The sequence below is a fragment of the Girardinichthys multiradiatus genome, chromosome 7 (assembly GCF_021462225.1).
Source record: "Girardinichthys multiradiatus isolate DD_20200921_A chromosome 7, DD_fGirMul_XY1, whole genome shotgun sequence".
In the NCBI taxonomy this organism is placed as follows: domain Eukaryota; kingdom Metazoa; phylum Chordata; class Actinopteri; order Cyprinodontiformes; family Goodeidae; genus Girardinichthys; species Girardinichthys multiradiatus.
The window spans coordinates 13,947,706-13,966,917 of NC_061800.1; the positions used below are offsets into that span (position 1 = coordinate 13,947,706).

The following is a 19,212-nucleotide window of genomic DNA, read 5'->3' on the forward strand; positions in this document are numbered from 1 at the left end:
TTAAGTCCACCTTCAACCCAAAAAGGTCCTTCTAGCTCACCTTTACCAGCCCATACCAGTATCCCACTCCACCTCCACCTGAGTCGAAGTCAGGTGTGTACTAGTTATTGAGCCAGCTATGGACCCATCCATATGTTCCATCATGAACCACTGATCTCATCCGTCCATAAAACCTGAAACATCAGTGTTCAGATTTTGTTGGCCCAGTCTTGGTGTTTTGGGTTGAAGTTTTAACGTATGCGTTCAGCGGTTGTTGGGTTTCAGCCTTTCTTACCTTGGCCTGCATGGTCTGATCTTCACATTTGGTTCTTTTCAAGTCTTTGGCAGTTTGCACGTTTCTTTTTCTGAACGCCTTTCTATTGACTATTTGAAACAAAACCTTTGATGAACACACCCTAATATCACAGCAAATTCCAAAACTGCTTCATTTCCAATGGAAGATTTTTTTTTTTTTTTTTTACAATTTTGTGACTTTTTAGAGCAAGTTAAATGTTGTTTGGCTCATTTTACCAGATGATAGAAGCTGCCTAATAATTATTTACACCTTGATTTAGTATTATTCTCTTTAGGCCACACACTCTTTCATTACACATATACATATCACCTTACATCCAAGCATTCAAGTTATAACAGCTCAGTTTGCATTAAAAATGATAACCTAGTTATCATTATCATGTGTTCACTGGCCTAATAGTTGTGAACACATTGGAGGTTGTGCAAACAATGATTTGGTTAAAAAGCCTTATCCTACAACTGAGTAAATGGATTAAAATCATAGGTTGGATTTTTAAAAAGCTTATTGTGAGATTATTTAACTGCAATAAAAGCTGAACTTATTTAAAGCTTTTTGCACGTCTTTACCATGTTTACCAACCAATTAATCTACATCTGTACATTTTTGTCCTCACAGACACATCTGGTGGTTTATTGGTACATTTCAAAGTTTATATTGGGGTAAACGTTTTCCTCTCTTCATCACTCGTTGTCCTCATTCTGCCCTGATGTCTCCTCTTTCTCAGTCCTGCTTTCTTATGCAACGGCTCACGCCACTATGCTTCTGAAGCTGCTCATCGCTTGGTGTAAAAAGTTAGGCACCAGGAGCTCAGGTGACACATTCTGCCCCCTAATAGGACTTAAACAAAGAATAAGCACAGCAGTATATCAAACAGTTAATACAGAACAAGATTAGGTGAAACCGTAAACCTCAAAGAGTCTGAAGTATTTTGGCCTTAAAGAAAAGGAATGTGCCCATGAAAAATCAAAACAAGGCAGTTCACCTAAACAGATAAAAACACTTTATTTTAGTGATTTCTCATAGGGACTGAAGGGAAGAGGGCATATTGTGAAGTTTTACCCTCAGTCAAGCATGTTTCAGTCACCATTGACCATCATCATCTGAGCTTACTGCTGCAGGCACCAAGTTATAGAATACTGGACTGTACACACAGGGGGCAATGAAAACCATCAAAGCCAGTCTGGACATACTGCAAGGCCACCATGGGCTAGACTCACACACAGCTGAAGAATAAGCCCAGAATAAGTCCATGTACAGTTCCAAGCCAGACAGTTTGCTGACTCCTGTGTTTTTCTGAAAAGCAAAACCGTGCAGAAATTTTACTTTAAATATTCTCTTTCTCTGTGTCCACTGTCCCTCTGAAAACGTCTCTTTTCTTGACCCTTGTTTAATGTCTTTAGTCAAATAAATTATTACAGGAAAATACAAGATCCTGCCAGCGGTCTTCCATGTCAGGAAATTATGTACCATCCAATAACTGATTTCATCCCATCCTTTTGTCCAGAGGCAGGAAAAAAAAAAAAAAAAACAATAGAACAGGCACACTCCTAAACAAAGTCACGAGGGTCATCATCTCACACGGAGCCGTGACATCATCCACTCAAGACCTTGACACAAACTGGAGGCAGGGAGGACATGGGAAGTGGCATGGAGAAAGAGAGATGTAGAGGGAAACAGAAATACAAACAGAAGTGTTAAAATAAATTTCAGCACAGTATGAGTATATTCATTTCCGTCTCCCCAGAGAGAAACACAATAACAGTGTTCTGTAAACGTTGTTCTCACCCCTCCCCTGTGAGGGCGCAACAGGCCTGGATGTGCCACTGGTGGTCTTTAACGGAGGTTAGTTGGAGGCTCTGGGAGATCTCAGCCACAGTCATGCAGCCTTTCACATCTTGTTTGTTTGCAAATATCAACAGTCCTGCTTTTCGGAGGTCCTGCACAAGTAAAATAAAAATATTTTATTTCTTTCACTTTTCTTTTTTTTTTTATATCGGACAAAAGCTAAAAAAAAAAAAAAAGACATTTAAAACTAGCAGAAACTTATTATTAAGTTCAACTCAACAGAGAAAGAAATCCTTCCAGCAGACCACAAATAAAACAAATTTCAGAAGATAAAACACAGTGTTTTGTGTGTTTCACTGTGTACAGTTTTCTTGTAGATGTGGCAGAAATGAAACCTTTAAATAATCTTGTGAGACAATCAGTTGGCTATAATAAGATGAAATATGTATGGCTGTTGCAACAGGAGAGTATGAGACAAAACCATCAGGCTTTACAATGACACTCTGAAGGCTCAGGCGTCATTCAGTCTCTATATACCCATTACTAGACCCCCAACCCCTCAACACATACACAAAGTTGCACCATAGGCAAGTACTAACAGTCTGAACTCCAGCATCTTGTCCTTGCAAGCATCCGTTTACCCAGTTCTTGCGTAACGGACTTGGTTCCTGCTTAAGGCCCCTGCAGCCTAATTGCACATGCACAAATGTTACACAGTATGCATTTAAGCTTAACCTATACAAATAAACACTTTCTAAAAATAAATAAGGATAAAATTAATCTACAGTATTACCATTTAGTCCGAGGACCAAATACAAGATGTTTAAGAATATTGTCTGATATAATCAAACTTTTGTATTTATGACCACATAAAAAAAAGGCTTCACCAAAAAAAAGGTCAGACTAATATTTTGTTGGACCGCCTTTAGCTTTGATTACGGCACGCATTCGCTGTGGCATCGTTTTGATAAGCTTCTGCAATGTTACAAGATTTATTTCCTCCTTTCTTTTAGATGTACTCTGTTCTCTTTCAAATCTTTGTTTCTGCGCTCTGATCTAATTACTGCATGGACGATTATGTTTCAGTTGGCAACGAGTTATTTAACCCCAACTGTATGGGTGAAATTTACTGCCAAAACTCAGGAGCACATATTTTCAATTTGAGAGCAGGATTTCATTCTGCTTGCGCTCAAAGCTTCTGCTTTCTTTCAAATATACTCTGTTCTCTCTCAAATCTAAAAGTTTCTGCGCTCTGATCTAATGCTTCTTGCATAGATAATTTCTCCTCCTGCTTGCTTCATCTTCCATGCGCATAACCTTGCTCTCTGCTTGGATCAAAACTGCGCTCTCAAGTTCCTTCCCTGCTTGAAAATTTGTTTTGCTCTCTCTCAGATTAAAGTCGTATCATCTCCTAGCAACCATATCAGCCAATAGCATGACAGTGTGCAACTGCAAGGTCACAGGCTTAGTTGGGGTGCGCTTGTTTCCTTCTACTGACTGTGCCTGTGTTGCTACAATTGATGATTGAGAACATATTGCATTTGGCTCAGCAATGGCTCCAGAGTTTGACACCTCAGCAGTCTGAATCAATGGTAGAAAGTATAACATTATAGTTATTTTATTGTGAAGCATTTACTCATAAATAGCTATCCCAATAAGTAAAAAAAAAAGTGTGGACCAAAACCTTAAAATGTAAGGTTAGCCATGCCACCATTTTACTGAAAATATTGTTATTACTGAATCAGGGAAATCAGTGAAAAGTTCCCTTTCACGTTTTAACTAACGTTTGATTTCAACTTCATCTTCATAGACTCCAATGCATTCCTAACGTGCGGTTGGCTCTATTCAATATAATTCTATGTAGAGGAGACCTTACCATGAGAGTGAATGGAGTTATCAGAACGCTGGTTTGTAGTGTATTAATAAAGTTTGACTGACTGTTTTGTTGACATTCTCTTTAGCACAGCTCCATCTAGTGGATGCATAACGCAACCCCAGTCAAACGTTTGACTGCAGTAGCTTCTATTCTATGCGCCTTATAATCCGGTGCGCCCTATATATGAAAAAAGTTCTAAAATAGGCCATTCATTGAAGGTGCGCCTTAAAGTGCGGAAAATACGGTACTTCCAGATTTTGCTCTGTATGACCTGTGTCAGGGAAGTAGCAACACAGGTACGCTCAGCAGAAGAAAACAAGCGCACCCCAACTAAGCCTGTGACCTCGCAGTTGCACACTGTCATGCTATTGGCTGATATGGTTGCTAGGAGATGATACGACTTTAATCTGAGAGAGAGCAAAACAAATTTTCGAGCAGGGAAGGAACTTGAGAGCGCAGTTTTGATCCAAGCAGAGAGCAAGGTTATGCGCATGGAAGATGAAGCAAGCAGGAGGAGAAATTATCTATGCAAGAAGCATTAGATCAGAGCGCAGAAACTTTTAGATTTGAGAGAGAACAGAGTATATTTGAAAGAAAGCAGAAGCTTTGAGCGCAAGCAGAATGAAATCCTGCTCTCAAATTGAAAATATGTGCTCTTGATTTTTGGCAGTAAATTTCCCCCATACAGTTGGGGTTAAATAACTCGTTGCCAACTGAAACATAATCGTCCATGCAGTAATTATCCAATGGGAGGCTCGTACCTATTTGCTTATTTAAATCCAGGTGGCCACTTTTTTTTTGGCCAGGCAGTGTATGAAACAAAACATTTCCACAGGTGTGTGACTGTACATCGAACTTAAACCCAAATGAAAAGCTAAACACACATTTATAATTTTTATTTGAACACAGGAGCTAAATTCAAGCAAGCTGAAGATAAAAAACAAATGATAGAATGAATCCCAACTGAAATGTATAGTGTATAAACCACTATTTGTTTTTGATCATTTCATCAAATCTAAAGTGTTAAATGTTTATTATTTTTATTCTTTTCATTTATATTTGGATTCTGTTGTATAACACTGTTGTACCTGAGGGGCATTCATACTTGTGCTTTACAGTACCTCAGTCAGTTTCAAACAACTAAATTATGCTCCCAAAGCTAAAATTTTAGGCATTTCTAAGCATGATTACAGGCAGCCAGGAAAAAGGTAGTAAAATAACTAGAAAAAGAATACAAAAACAAGCATGGCTACATTTAAATTTAACATCAGAGAAGAACATCATCTTTGATGCATCCTATGTACAATAATAGTCTCCAGAGAAGAGATCAGGTGAGAGACCGTTCTTCCTCTACAACCAGAATCAATCAATCAATCAATCAATTAATCAATCCATCAAAGAGATTAGGATTAACAAAAAAAAATGAATCTATGAATATTTGATTACCCACAGTGGATGCATCAGGTGACATAAACCAACAATAAAAAGGTTCATAGAAGCACATAATGACTGAAAAATAAAATGTTCCCATGATACTGGCTGTATGATCTCCTCTTAATCATTTATATAAAAACACATAAACTTACTTCATGTGCTAGCATTCTGTAGAGTTCTTCTTTGGTCACAGAGATTCTTTCTCTGTCTGTGCTGTCAACCACAACGATTACAAACTGAATATAAAGGAGATAAACAGTCTATTAATAACAGATCAAGAACACAAACCCTGCACCACAAAATCAGATGCAGACGCGCTAGTTATTATCGTCAGACATTCACACTTATTTAGAAGTTAGAGAAGGAACACTGGCCCACACACACACACACACACACACACACACACACACACACACACACACACACACAAACACAACTCCTTTCCATAAATAAGAATTCTCACTTATTTTAACCCTTTTTCCTTGCCTCAAAAAGTCTCTAAAAGAGTTTGCTGGTGAAGATTCTCATTCATCCAACACATGGCAAATCCAAAAATGCAAAACAACTGGAATTTGACATAAATGGCTCTCTAAAGTGTGCCTCATGTCCTTGAGGCATGTAGGTGCACAGCTGAGTCTTGTCCTGGGGAGCTGGCTCTCCTGTGTTGAGCCATGCGTCTTTGGAGAGGCTGTTTAGTTTCTCCAGTATTCCCCACACCACGCCGCTCAGTTTGAGTTTTGTAGTTCATCCTTAGGATGAAACAACCTGTCTCTGAGAGTTTGGTTAGGTCTGACATGCACAGGGGTACTGTGTTTGGAAAAATCCTTGTGAGATTCTCAGATGTTCCTGCACTGTAGGGGATGAAAATGTTTTTGTGTTTGTTCTGTTCAGCTGTGTGTTTTTCTGGATTTTCTCACCGCCTTAACAAAAGGCCCAGTTAGGGTTTCCACAGGTTTGGAAAGCTTTTTTTTGGATGGTGGTTCTGTTCTCTCATTAGCTTCAAATCCTTGGATAAAGAGCAAAAAGTCTTCAACTAAAAGAACTCAAGTTCAGTTGATTTGTTTCTTTAACCTTTTTTGGACTCAAAAAAAGTTTTAAAAAATAAAACATATCATCATATTATCATTTAATATTCATCCACAAACCAAAATTGGGAAAGTCCAAATCCTGCTAATTTGTAATGATGGTTCCAACAAATTTAAGTTTTCTAAATTTTTTGAAAAACATTTTAGACATTAGACTACATAATATTTACATATTTGTCTTTTTTTATCTATATGTTCCAGCAATCATGAAACCACACGGTGAATATGTTAGAGTCTAATTCTGCGGTCTGTTTGAGAGCTCCTTTTTGTACATCGCTCTCTTTTAATATCTCTAACATTTAGAGAGGGCAGACCTATTAATCTGGTGTTCCTTGACTTACAGTAAAGATATTAAAGCACTGAAATGTGTGATTCACTTGGTTTGTAAAAAAAAAAGGGTTAGGGTGAGTTTTATGATTTTCTAGTTTAATTACATGTTTAAAGCACAGATTTAACCATGTGAAATAAAACAATGTGACAAGGAATTGTTATAGTCTAGAAACTAAATGCTCTGTTCTCATCACTTTTCCAGACTTGGAATGAACCAAAAAAGTTCTCATTTCCCTCCAGAATGCCTAGAAACCCGGTATGTGCCATTCTTATTTACAGCATCTGATTCTCTGGCAATTAGCACACAGAGCATCTAAAGATGTATGTCTGATTTCAGTTTGGACAGTCCTTAGTGACTAGACATTTGCGAATCTAGTTTTGCAATGCATGTTGAAAACATTTTATTGATTCATTTTGATTTTCCACACTGGCCACATTTTTTATGCAGGTTCAATATTTTCACCATCAGTGGAGCTAGAACTAGTAAATGCTGGAACAATACTCACCTCTGTGTTGGTGTAGTACGTATTCCAAGACGACCTAAGGGACTCCTGACCCCCAATGTCCCACATAAGAAAATGGGTGTTGTTGACAATGATTTCTTCCACGTTACTCCCAATAGTAGGAGAGGTGTGTACCACCTCATTCATTGAGCTGTAGTATACCACAAGAATAAACGAATGTCTGACTGACATTAAGTGTCAAACTGAATAGATGCATTTTATAATTACTAAAAAACATGCATCTGTAAAGATATTAACTGACTATATTTCGTAGATACTTACAATTGGTAAAGTATTGTAGTCTTGCCTGCATTGTCCAGGCCAACAATAATGACTTTGTGCTCTGAAAATCAGAAAGAAAATTTTGCTTTAAATATTGTGAAAGATCATGATTTCATAATTTGGGTTTAGTGGCTGAAGATTCAATGAAAATCCCCTTATAATCAACGCAGGCACAATGGAATTTCTACAGCTCCTCCACTTCTATAGCTGATTGATTTTTCTCACTTTTAATTTGTTTTAGATGTGTTTACTTGATTTGGTCAGTTTAATGTGCATCTCTCTAATGCTTAAATGTTTTTATATTCTGAAAGGACTATGTGTTACTGCTGACTGTATAGTGCTTTATAAATAATGATTGATTTATTGATTTGCTCAAGTAGGACAAAGGCCAACCATGATGCTTCATTTAAATTAGAGCTGTTAAGTCTCTACTCGCTGATACATTTATGCTGGTTCTGACAATAAGACACACAGTAGATTGCAGTTACTCGTATATGAGTCTTTCTAGTTGCATTTCGTTTACAATGCTGAACCATTTCCATCACTGAAAGCACCTATAGTTAGCATGTCAAAATGAAATCAAGTCACTGAGCAATGGATGAGATGTTTTTGTTTTCTTTCACGTCATTCAGGCCCTTTGGTTCATGGACATTATTTACTAGGAAAGACATGGCACCAGGATGCAATTAAGAGGAACAAAAATACAAGCAATGCAACGGCTTAGGGAATTTTCACCGTTGGTCCTACATTTCATTTAGACATTACTTTGACAGGTACAACTGGTCTAACTGAATGTGTATGACTGAACTCATCTTTTCATTGAAACAGTACTTATTGGCCAACCATAAGACGAATGCATAGTGATTTTATAAAAGGACACACTAGAATCATACATCTGTGGGATGTGCTGGACCAACCATCTGATTCACATAAGCATCACTAACATGTTGCAGTATTTAAAGAATCTGCAACTGAATTCTTTGTTTGAAGATACAATGGAAAACTTGCAGGGATCTAAAAATGTTTGGGTCTTTATGGAAAGAACAGCTCTGAACGCCAACTAAGTATTAGGCATAGAGTCACCTGTTTTGGTAAACTCTTTGCATATGAGTTGAATGTTTATGTAGGATGCCATTATTCTTTTTTAAATATACTAATATTGATTCAAAAGTAACATTTCCATACCTTTTACTAATTCATTGATGGAGAAGTCTAACAAAATGCAATCAAATTCTACTTCATTACCCTCCAAGAACTAAGGATTCACTTGTCAACATGCCTGACTATTTTGATACAGTGTAACAGAGATCCAGGCTCTACATGCCACAGCAAAAATGAGCAAAACTTCACTCTGATTCATTAAGCCTTCCTGCTCAAACAGTGTCCTCATGTCGCTTTGTCTCTTGTTCTTCCTAACCCTTTGAATGTGAGCTTTTGGGACAAGCCTCCTAACCTGCATCAACTGTCTCGCTCGTGTCAGAGATTTTAATCAGAGTGAAAGACTTTCAGTGGGACTGACACACCTAGTTAAACAGAAGGATGACAAAAGCTTGCATTTATAAGCTTATTGTTTTCCATATAGTTCTTTGTGTCCTCCCTAATGTCACTGATAGGGCAACATCAACAAAAGCAAGGGCTTTAGTTCATATGAAGACAGCAATATTGACAACTCTGATCTCTCAGTTTGTGGCAATGAGGCCACTTTTGTTCAGGTTTGGAACAAGCAGTATAAAATTAAAGCACCAGTTATCAGCTCCTCATTTATAAGCAATACACTTGCTGGAAGACGTCTACTAAATTTTCTATTTCATTAAATCTACACTGTATATTTTAAAACAAAAATCCACAATCTCGCTTACAGACATTATATCACTCAGGAAAATGAAGCTGCAGAGGTTTAAAAAAAAAAAAAAAACAACAAATGGGGGAATGTAATTTCAGAAAACCACCTACTTTAATCGAAAAACAGGAAACTGAGAAATGTTCCACTCAGACGAGGGTATGCATGTAGCTCACTGCAATGCCAACAAAACTGCAGCTGAATAGAGAGCCGTACAGACTAAAAAGGTCATGCAGGTGTGAAATTCAAACCCGTGCACACCATATGCGTGTAACATCTTTACATGTGGGCTATATGGGTGCATGTGAATTTAATCCAGCTGTGAGAATGCCAAAAATTCTGTTTTTTTAGCAAATATACTCAATATATACACCACTGGTAGAACGCCTTTCTCACTTATTGGTTTTCGTTATGTTTATGACTATTTACATTGTACGTAGATTCTCACTGAAGGCATCAAAACTGTGAATGAACACATATGGACTTATGTAGCAAACAAAAAAAATTGTATAAGAACTTTAAAACAATAGAAACTATGGGAGGAACTAATTTACATAAAAGACAGCAAAACTCCGAGATGATCAAGCAACAGCATAAAGTCTCAGGTTTGAACAATACACAGATTAGTTTTCAGATTCAGATGCACCAGAGTTGGATGCTTGAGATTTGTATTGTGAATAGCTGACAGATCATATCATGACATTTGTGGGTCCAAATCGTTAAGGTAATCTGTATTCATGACGTTATACTGACAAGTGATGTACTAACAGTGGCATTGCAATGTGATTCAGTCTAAAGTCACCCATTGATCTTTACTGTCCCAGTACTCAGCTGATGTACACTGTTGAGTGCTCTGTGTGTGTACCCCCTCTCCAGTAATAATGCCGGTGGTATCGACTCAAAACCAACGGGATTCACGTTACAGGGGGTGTCGGAATAACCCGTTTACTGATTAAAAATCTCGAGATACGGTTTCACTTACCTCCGCTTCAAAACCTGAGAGCATAAATAATATAGCACACAGCTAATCAACATGGAGCTAGTCGGAAACCGTGGTATTCAACAATTCAAAAGCTTAACAGTGGGGTTATAAAACCCGACTAAACGTGATATCCCCACACAGTCACTTTGATTATCATAACAGAAACATCATCATGTCTAGAAAGCTGGATCCTTGGCTAATGTGAAGGAACAGTCCAGTGGGCCTTCTCTGGCCAAAGAGGCCAATTAGCTCCCACGTCTTCGACAGTTTTACATTAAATACCAACGGAGCACTCTTACCTTGGTGATTGAAAAGCCTCCATAACTTCGTAAATAGTATCCCCATGGCTAAAGGTGAAGTTCTTTCGATGCCAGCTTTGTAAATATCGCCTACCACTTAGCTAGCTAGCGTTGATGATATTTATTGCTATCAACTTGATCTAGCTAGCTAGCCTGGTAACTACACAGACAACGAGTTGTAATGGCATTTAACTACAACCTCCATGCTGACATTGCCCAGTATTACTTAAAAAGTCATTTTCCAGAAGAAATCACATGTAAATAAGACGGCTAAAAAGGACAAGACAAAAGCGGTAACCAGTACGACTAAGTGGTTGAGATCAGCTGGCTGGTGTAAAGTGCGCTGGGCTGTCAAGTTGGCGCATGCGCATCATCACTCAGTTATACTTAATATACAAAAATATTACATAAAATAAAACTGCCATCCATACAACAGTGTAGTTTATTTCAATACGGCTGTAAAATGACAGTGCACACTTCTAATTAATGCATGTTTCTCTCACAAGCATTTTTCATATTTTTTAATTGCTGCTAATGCTCCACTATTTGGAATCAACAAAAATATTCTTTTTGATCCTTCAGGTTTTACTGCAGTGTGTCATTTAGGACCCATGGAATACAAATAACTGCATGTTATAATACAAGGTTCAAGATTATGTCATTCCAAGATTATGCTCTATTGTTCCCCTTGTTTATTGGCAGTGTACATTTAAATGAAAAATATAGGAAAATCCACTACATTTAGCAAAAAGCAGCATGTAACAGAAATGAAATTTGGAAAGACATGAAAGTGGAAATAGACCAGTTAATCAGCCAGTGATTAAAATGTCCCAATTTTAATTTAATCGACTCTAAACAGTAATCAGCAGGTCAGATACTGAAAATAATTTTTCACTTATTCCTCTAATGCATCAAAACTTAAAACTAGTAATTTTTCAGACTGTAAACACATCAAGAAATCACATGTTCTTTGATGCAATTTGTTTTGAGTTTAGTGAAAAGGTAGTCCTGCAATCCATCCATTTTCTTTTGGATTCAAAACTACTACCTCTATGAAAGAACCTGCAGCACGTTTTCCTTTTTATGGTCAGTGATAGTTTAGTTGTTAGTATTGGCCAGCAAAAGCTCTAATGTATCTCTACAAAACAGTCCTGCCTTTGTTACATAATTTTCCATGTTCATCAAGAGTTTCTAAAGGTCATTGAAATACTGTAAAAAGCCACACTTGAAAATATAGAAGAGGGTCAGGATCAGTTTCTAATCCATGAACATTTTTCAGTTATTTATTTTATAAAATCTTTGGAAAAAACGTGTTTTTTTAAAAATCTGAGATATGTCCAAGATCCTGGAAAAAACTCATTGAATGTAATCAGATTTACCAAAAGTGAAATTTTAGAGAGGATGTTTTTTTTTCTATAAATGTTAAAAGTATTTACACATGGAAGCCCTCAATATTTCACAAACTAAAATCCACTCTTGGTTTTTGTAATCATGCCCTGCTAAATTCATGTCTGAAGACAAAAGCTAAATGCATATTATAGCATTCCACTACAGCTACAGTGCCTTACAAAAGCATTCACACCCTTTGAACGTTTCTACATTTCATCACATTATAACCACAAACATTCATTGTATTTTCATAAGATTTTATGTTTTAGCCCATCATAAAGTCGCACATACACTATATTGCCAAAAGTGTTTGGTTCCACCACCAAATCAATTAATTCTGGTGTTCCAATCACTTCCATGGCTGCAGGTGTATAAAGTTTCATGTGAAAAAACTTGACTGGTCTTCACAGAATCCTGACCTCAACCTTCCTGAAAACCTTTGGGATCAATTAGAGCGAAGGCTGCAATTCCGATTTTCTCATCTAACTATGAACATACTCCTAAACCTTGAGGAAGATATTTACAGAATAGTTAAAGATGGCAACAAATCAACAACCTGGACTTTATTGATTAAGAATAGGATGTCATCAAAGTTCATGTACATGTAAAAGTTGACAGACAAATACTTTTGGCAATATAGTGTAATTGTTAATGAAAGGAAAATGATACGTGGGTTTCAAAAGTTTTGAGCATAAAGTATTTCCACTTTCTAGAAACACTTTATGCTTTGATTGTAGCTTCAAATCTTTCAGGGGAATGCACCAGCTTAGCATATCTAGAAGAGTACAGTTTTGCCCATTCAAGCTCAAATAGATTGGATGTCTATGAACAGCAATTTTTAAGCCTTGCCATTCTCAATTGATTTTAAACGTGGACTTCGACTGGATCATTCACACTTCAGTATGTTTAGAACTAAGGCTTTCCATAGTAGTTCTGACGGTGTGTTTAAGGTTGTTGTTCTGCTGGAAGGTGAACTTCCACCCCGGTCATACAGTGGTTTCACACCAAACCTTTGGAAAGTTTTTACAGTGCCAGAGTCTGGTTTCTGGAGTGGATCACACTGATGTGAACCCATCTGGGGGCCCTGAAACGGACCAGAGAACCCTACCCAGGCACGGTTACAACTGCCAGTCTAAGTCTTAGTCTTAGGCACAGTTTATGCGGACCCTGGAGCAGTTCGCAAGCAATGTGAATGCATGCCTGGCCAGCGTGCCAAAAGCAGGAAGAGAGGATGTAATGAAGAGCAGCGCATATGAGTAGAAGAAGAAAAATTAGGGCAAAAACAAAATAAGAGCTCAAACCTTAAGACAAAAGAGTTTGAAATTGTCTTGTGGCGCTATGTGGAGTAGTGAAGAGCTGGAGACGCATAACTACATTGAACACCAAAGTAGCAACAGAAACCCCGATGAAGCAGACTTTCTTCTTCTTGCCTTTTTTTGTCTCCGCCAGCGCAATACTGCTGCCGAAACAATCCGTTACAACTGCATGACGTTGGTTGGTGTGGTCTAAAAAAATCTCTGTGTGAAGGCAAACCAGAGCAATTGAAGGTGTACTGATCCCTGAACTGGACCAGTAGTGTGACCGCAGCCTCTGACAGGGTTTATTCCAGGATTGCACTTTATGTAATGCCTTCTTTTCACTCACTCTGGCCAGTATCACCACAGCATAATGCTGCCAACACCATGTTTTATCCCAATGAAATTTTAACGTAAATACTCATGGAAGGCACTGTAGAGTAAATAATACACCAAAAATATATTCTTGCCAGATGGGTAGAATACAAACGCTACACTTCCAGGTCTCAGAGACCTCTCATTCCTGAAGTTTGGAGCTTTAAATGTCTATCTATCTGCATGACTTTGGATACAACTGATAACAAAAAGGGAATTCAGGGAAAATAAAGAAAGAGTACAGGAAGCTATGAACTTTGAAGAGAAAACAATACAAATCACATCGAAAACTCATAGCAAAAGTAAGGAATTTGCGAACAAGCTTTTACAAGACTCTCGCGCTCAAGTTGAAGACAGTAGCAAACAAACCTTTTAATATTGGCATAATTTGCTTCCCTCAGCTCTAAGATAGGTTCAAACAAGTACTGAGTTGCTAATCACAGCAGGATACTGTCTGGCACTGGCTTCACAGCCCCACCTACATGCTACAAGGACAGCTGAGATGGCAGGGAAAGTGTAGAAGAGCCTCCTCCCCACACATTCACTTGTTAGTTGATTTAACTTAAAAGCTACTTGTGTGACATATTTAAACAAGCTCCACTTCCATCCTTCCCTTAAAACATAGTTCTTGTGCTACATGTCCACCCTTTTATTCACATAATAGGAAAGGCAGTTTTTTATTAGGTTATAAATGTCCATTTGGCAACAACCAAGGTCAAAGGGGATATGAGGTACTACACAGACAAAAGAGATCGTTCCAGTTCACGACTGTAGTAGATTTATCACAACAGAGCGGCTAATGCTGCCTCAGCTTTTGTGTTCACGGCAGATGTTTGGAGACAGGTATCAGCTCAGAGCCTATGCCTGGAGTCCTGGCTATAGCCTCCGGGGGATCCTCGATTGCGGTGAGGCTTGTAAGCGTCCTGATAGGGGTCCTGGTAGTCTTCCTCCATCAGTGGTGAGTGGTCCCTGCTGTGCTGTGAGCTCGAGGACAGGCGGTTGCGATTCTTCCGGGCCCGTTCGTTATGATAGTTCTCATCTGCAGGCATCAGGCTGCGGCACTCGACGGGGGAATGGTCAGTTGTTGTGTGGTTGCTGTTTCGATTCTTTTGGGCCTATTTGAGAGAGAAACACTATAGTTGTACATATGTATGTATATACACTGTATAAAAAGAAACAAAAAAACACATACCCATTTTCTTTACTGTCTGACATTAAATCAGATCAAACTTCATATTTTAGGCCTGTTTAGATTACCAAAATAATTTTTATCTGCTAACAACCATAATAATGAGAGAAAAATCTTTACATACATCTCTTTAGTACATGGTAGAAATATCCTCTAAACTGTATGACTGGGGTCGCATGTTTAGGTATGCTTTCATAAGTTTCTAACAATAGTTTGTCTATTTATCAAAATAGACTGAAGGACTTAATTGGCTTTTCTGGTGTTGTTTTAAATTATTTTCTGCTGAGATATTTTATGGTTTTAATAAATAACGTGTTTTCAGACATAGCTACTCTGTCTTTTGGCATCCCCCAGGGATCTGTTTTGGGCCCATTCTCTTTTTCTTGAATCTTTACCACTTAGGAAAAATCATCAAAAGCTATATATTTAGTTGTATTGCTCCCTTCAGATGTCTGAATTGTACAAACAGCTTGAACGTAGCCAATTTTTGTCAGAAATTAAACTGTAGCTTTACAATAATTATCTGCAGATTGATGGCAAGAAGATGGAAACCCTGATCATTGCTCCCAGTGATAAAATCTTGGTTATCAGGCAGCAAGTGACCTTTTCATCTGCTTCTGTGAAAGATGGTGTCAAAAATCTGACAGCCCTTTGTCTCTTGATAATCACTGTACCCATCTTGTTATCACATAAGAAACATCTCTAAGGTAAGGTCTTTAGTATCTTTAGCAAGAAATGAATATTGATGCTTTTATTTGATCCCACTTGGACTACTGCAACAGTCTGTTAACTTGTTTAAACAAGGCATGTCTGGATCTCCCTCAGACTGTGAAGAATGCAGCAGCAAAGCGTTCATCTGATGCTAACAACTAAACCACATATCCCCAGTTCTTGCCTCCCTTGCTTTCCTAGCAGAGCATAACAGACTAAAAATACACTGGCTTTTAGTAAAACTAGCTGGATGTTTGCCAATGTGTGTAAATCAGATCCCCATCCAATCTGAAGAGATCTCGTATGAAGCTATCTTCCTGGAAGATGTAAAGCCAAGCAAGTATTCCTTAAATGTGGAAAAAAAGCCAGATGACTCACAGTATGAAAAAAGAAAAAAATACTTTGGGAGGATGCAAAAACAGGCTGTCTGATGTGATGATTAGAAATACCTGGCTGTGATAGAGAATAGGTTTTCAAGTTCTTCAGTATGGAGCTCAACAACAAATCAAAACATACAGCTAAGAACTCTAAACATAAATCAATGTATTCAAGTCAAAAACACTTTATTAATCCTAAAGGGAAAATAAATAACACTAGCAAAAAGTCCCTACCCACAATAGATCCCTTTGTCTGCTGTTGCAGAAAGTAACACCAAACTTCCTTCAGCTTGGTTTCATCTACCATCCACTCACATACAGCATGATGGGTGGATGGTAGATCCATGTACCTAAGATACAGTGCCTTACAAAAGTATTCTTACCTCTCAACCTCTACCACATTTAGTCATTTTTAAATGACTAACGTCAGTGTATTTCATTGGGGTCTCATGTAATAAACTAGCACAAAGTAGAGCATAATTTTGGGGTTGAAGGCAAATGACTTGAATATATGTGAAAAGTGTGATGTGCATTTGTATTCAGCTCCTCAAAAAAAATAAAACAGCACCACGAGGATCAAGAAACAAACCTGATAGGAGGCCAGGGATAAACTTGTGAAGAAGTTTAAAGTAGGGTTAGGTCATAAAACAATATCATAACCTTTGGCCTTTTCAAAGAGCACAGTTCAGTCCATCATTTAAAACATAAAAGAACATGAAACAACTATGAATATTTTAAAACATAAAATGAAAACCAAAGCATGAGGAGAAATATTTGAAGAAGTAGCCAACCGGCTTATGGGAATTACTGAGGAGCAGTAGAAACCAAGAACTCAGGTGGGAATATCTGTTGACAGCACTATTAATCGTGCACTCCACAAATCTGGCCTTTATAGAAGACTGGCAGGAAGACAGCTATGCTTGAAAGAAAGTCCTGTTTGAAGTTTGCCACAAGCCATGTAGGGAGCACAGCAAGAAGAAGGTGCTGTGAGCAAATAAGACCAAAACTGAACCTGTTCGCCTACATGTAAAATGATATTTCTGATAGCAAAACCTGCTATACTCACACCACACACCACTTCCACATGTTGAAACATGGTGGTGGCCGTACCTTGTGGGTTTGTATTCCCTGAACACGGACAGTTCAGAGCCGTTGGAAAATTGATGGAGCTGATTACAGGGAAATCCCGTAAGCAAACCTTTTAGGGGCTGCAAATACAAGGACTAGGAAGGAAGTTCATCTTCCAACAGGAGACATACAGCCAGAGCTGAATGGTTTAGATCAAAGCATTTTAATGGGTTTAAGGGCCCAGTCAAGTTCCAAACTTCACAGATCCTGGCCAGTCTGGCTGAGCTTGTGCTATTTTTCAAAGAACGGGGAAAAATGCTTGTCTCAAGATGTGCAAAAGCTGGTAGAGACATAGTCCAAAACACTTGCACTGTGATTGTTGTTAAATCTGATTCTACCAAGTACTTACTGAAATACACACTATACCTTTCAGATTTTTACTGGAAAAAAATACAAATATAAAAGGCAGGTTTATCATTTTCCTTTCACTTTACAGTTATGCACTACTTTGTGTTGCACATACAATCCCAACAAAATACACTGTATTTATACTTCTGAAAAGCACTGTTTAAATTTGATTCAGGTGATTGCTTGTGCTCTATACGTTTTTTGAAGCTTAACATTAATGTTTCGATGCTTCAACCAGTCAAAATGGTAAAGGAATAATATAAAACTATCTGGAACAATTAAGTATTCAATTACATTGTATAAATTAATAATTAGACATAAAAGGATTCAGTTGTTAGCTTTAAACAAACCTATGTTTCAAGACTACTGGAAATCAATCTAAAAAAATGAGTAATAAACATTACTTAGTGTAATAGTATACTTTATCACTCCGTGGGCCTTTGCAGACTTTTGCAGACAGAGAACATAGAAAGAAATGTGAAAATGAATTGTATATTAACCAACAGAACATGGAAAGGAAGAAGGAAGAAGCCAACTTTGTGTTCAGCAAGATAAGTTCACCTGAATGGCGGCTGGATACGGGGAGAGAGCAGTGGTACCCAGATTGCGTCCCAGCAGGGGGTTGAGTGGCGTGCTAAGTGAAGTATGGGTAGCACGCCAGTACGCCTCCAGGTATTCTGCCAGGTGTTCGCAGGCATCTTCAAGCTGGTTCTCATCCAAAATAATGTCAAACATCTCCTGGGGAGGGGGGAGGGAGAGAGGGGAATGTTGCTGATGCATGCATGTTTCGTCACACGTGGTTGCAGAGAGAAAATTCATTACAGTATTTGCAGCTTCTTTGAATTTAAAAGAGTGCTTAAAGTTTACTCACAGATGGGCACTGAGCTAGTTTTTCTGCTGCAACAAGCTGCACGTTCAAGTGTTTGCTTTGAGATTTCCCTCGTGATTTGATGAGACGTTGCAAGACCTTTAGACACATTTGAAGTTAAAGAACAGAATTAAGTATCTCCAAATGTGGAATAAATACAAAGAAGCACCTACTAAAAAATTCATGCTTTTTTTGTGCACATGGGTGATACTCGTTTAGCATTTTTGAGTACAGTACCATTCAGAAGTATCAACACCTCTTTAACCTTTCCACATTTTGTCCCATTTCAACCACAAACCTTAATCTATTTGATCAGGATTTTATGTGTTAGACTAACACAAAGTAACAAATTTTTGGAACTGAAAGAAATGTTGCAAAATTTAGCTAAAATGTATCTGAAAATTGTGGTAGGCATTTGTATTAAGCCACTTTTACCTTGATACCCCTAAATAAAACTCTATGCAACCAACAGGCTCTATTGAGCTTTAGTTTATTTATTCATTGAAAATGGAGAGAATACAATAAAACTACAAGCTGTTTGTTTTCGTCACATGTCATGGCGGCAGACACGTGTGTGTTACTGTGTGCGACTTGGCTGCGAGACTGACATGGGTTGCATGCAGCGGGAGAGAGGAGGAGGAGGAAACTCGTCTTTCTCAAGCAAATTAGCCAGATGTTAACAAGGTGAAAGAGAAGAAACCTTAAAGCATAATACCGCATTTTTCAGGGCTAATTTCTATTTGGATGTGTGCACACTTAATTTGGTTAATGTTTACAGTTAAGTATTGTTTACCATTAGTGAGTTGCCTTAATAATTATAT

At 38.0% G+C, this 19,212-nt stretch overlaps 2 protein-coding genes across 4 annotated transcripts in view; both read right to left on the reverse strand.

The window, feature by feature from the left end:
* Positions 1–1,272: 1,272 nt before the first annotated feature.
* Positions 1,273–11,068, reverse strand: arl5a (ADP-ribosylation factor-like 5A). The gene is made up of 6 exons (XM_047369563.1): positions 10,712–11,068; positions 7,591–7,651; positions 7,312–7,459; positions 5,543–5,626; positions 2,081–2,232; positions 1,273–1,913 (listed from the first exon to the last, which is right to left on the reverse strand). The coding sequence occupies exons 1-6, from the start codon at positions 10,755–10,757 to the stop codon at positions 1,865–1,867; spliced, it is 540 nt and encodes a 179-aa protein (XP_047225519.1). The 5' UTR covers positions 10,758–11,068; the 3' UTR covers positions 1,273–1,864.
* A 67-nt stretch (positions 11,069–11,135) lies between these two features.
* Positions 11,136–19,212, reverse strand: part of cacnb4a (calcium channel, voltage-dependent, beta 4a subunit) — a 73,992-nt gene continuing 65,915 nt past the window's right edge. For all 3 annotated transcript variants that reach the window (XM_047370642.1, XM_047370640.1, XM_047370643.1), the window contains 3 exons: positions 18,395–18,490; positions 18,085–18,261; positions 11,136–14,885 (listed from right to left, as the gene is read on the reverse strand). In XM_047370642.1, coding sequence (XP_047226598.1) covers positions 14,622–14,885; positions 18,085–18,261; positions 18,395–18,490 — 537 coding nt within the window. In that variant the 3' untranslated portion in view covers positions 11,136–14,621. The remainder of the gene's footprint in view (positions 14,886–18,084; positions 18,262–18,394; positions 18,491–19,212) is intronic.

What these genes read in the sequence shown, in the direction of transcription:
- arl5a (XM_047369563.1), bottom strand. Translation starts at nt 10,757, where the DNA reads ATGGGGATACTATTTACGAAGTTATGGAGGCTTTTCAATCACCAAG. An exon ending in GAGGCTTTTCAATCACCAAG is followed by an intron (nt 7,652 to 10,711) that starts GTAAGAGTGCTC and finishes TCTGATTTTCAG; the next exon opens with AGCACAAAGTCATTATTGTT. An exon ending in ACTACAATACTTTACCAATT is followed by an intron (nt 7,460 to 7,590) that starts GTAAGTATCTAC and finishes GGTATACTACAG; the next exon opens with CTCAATGAATGAGGTGGTAC.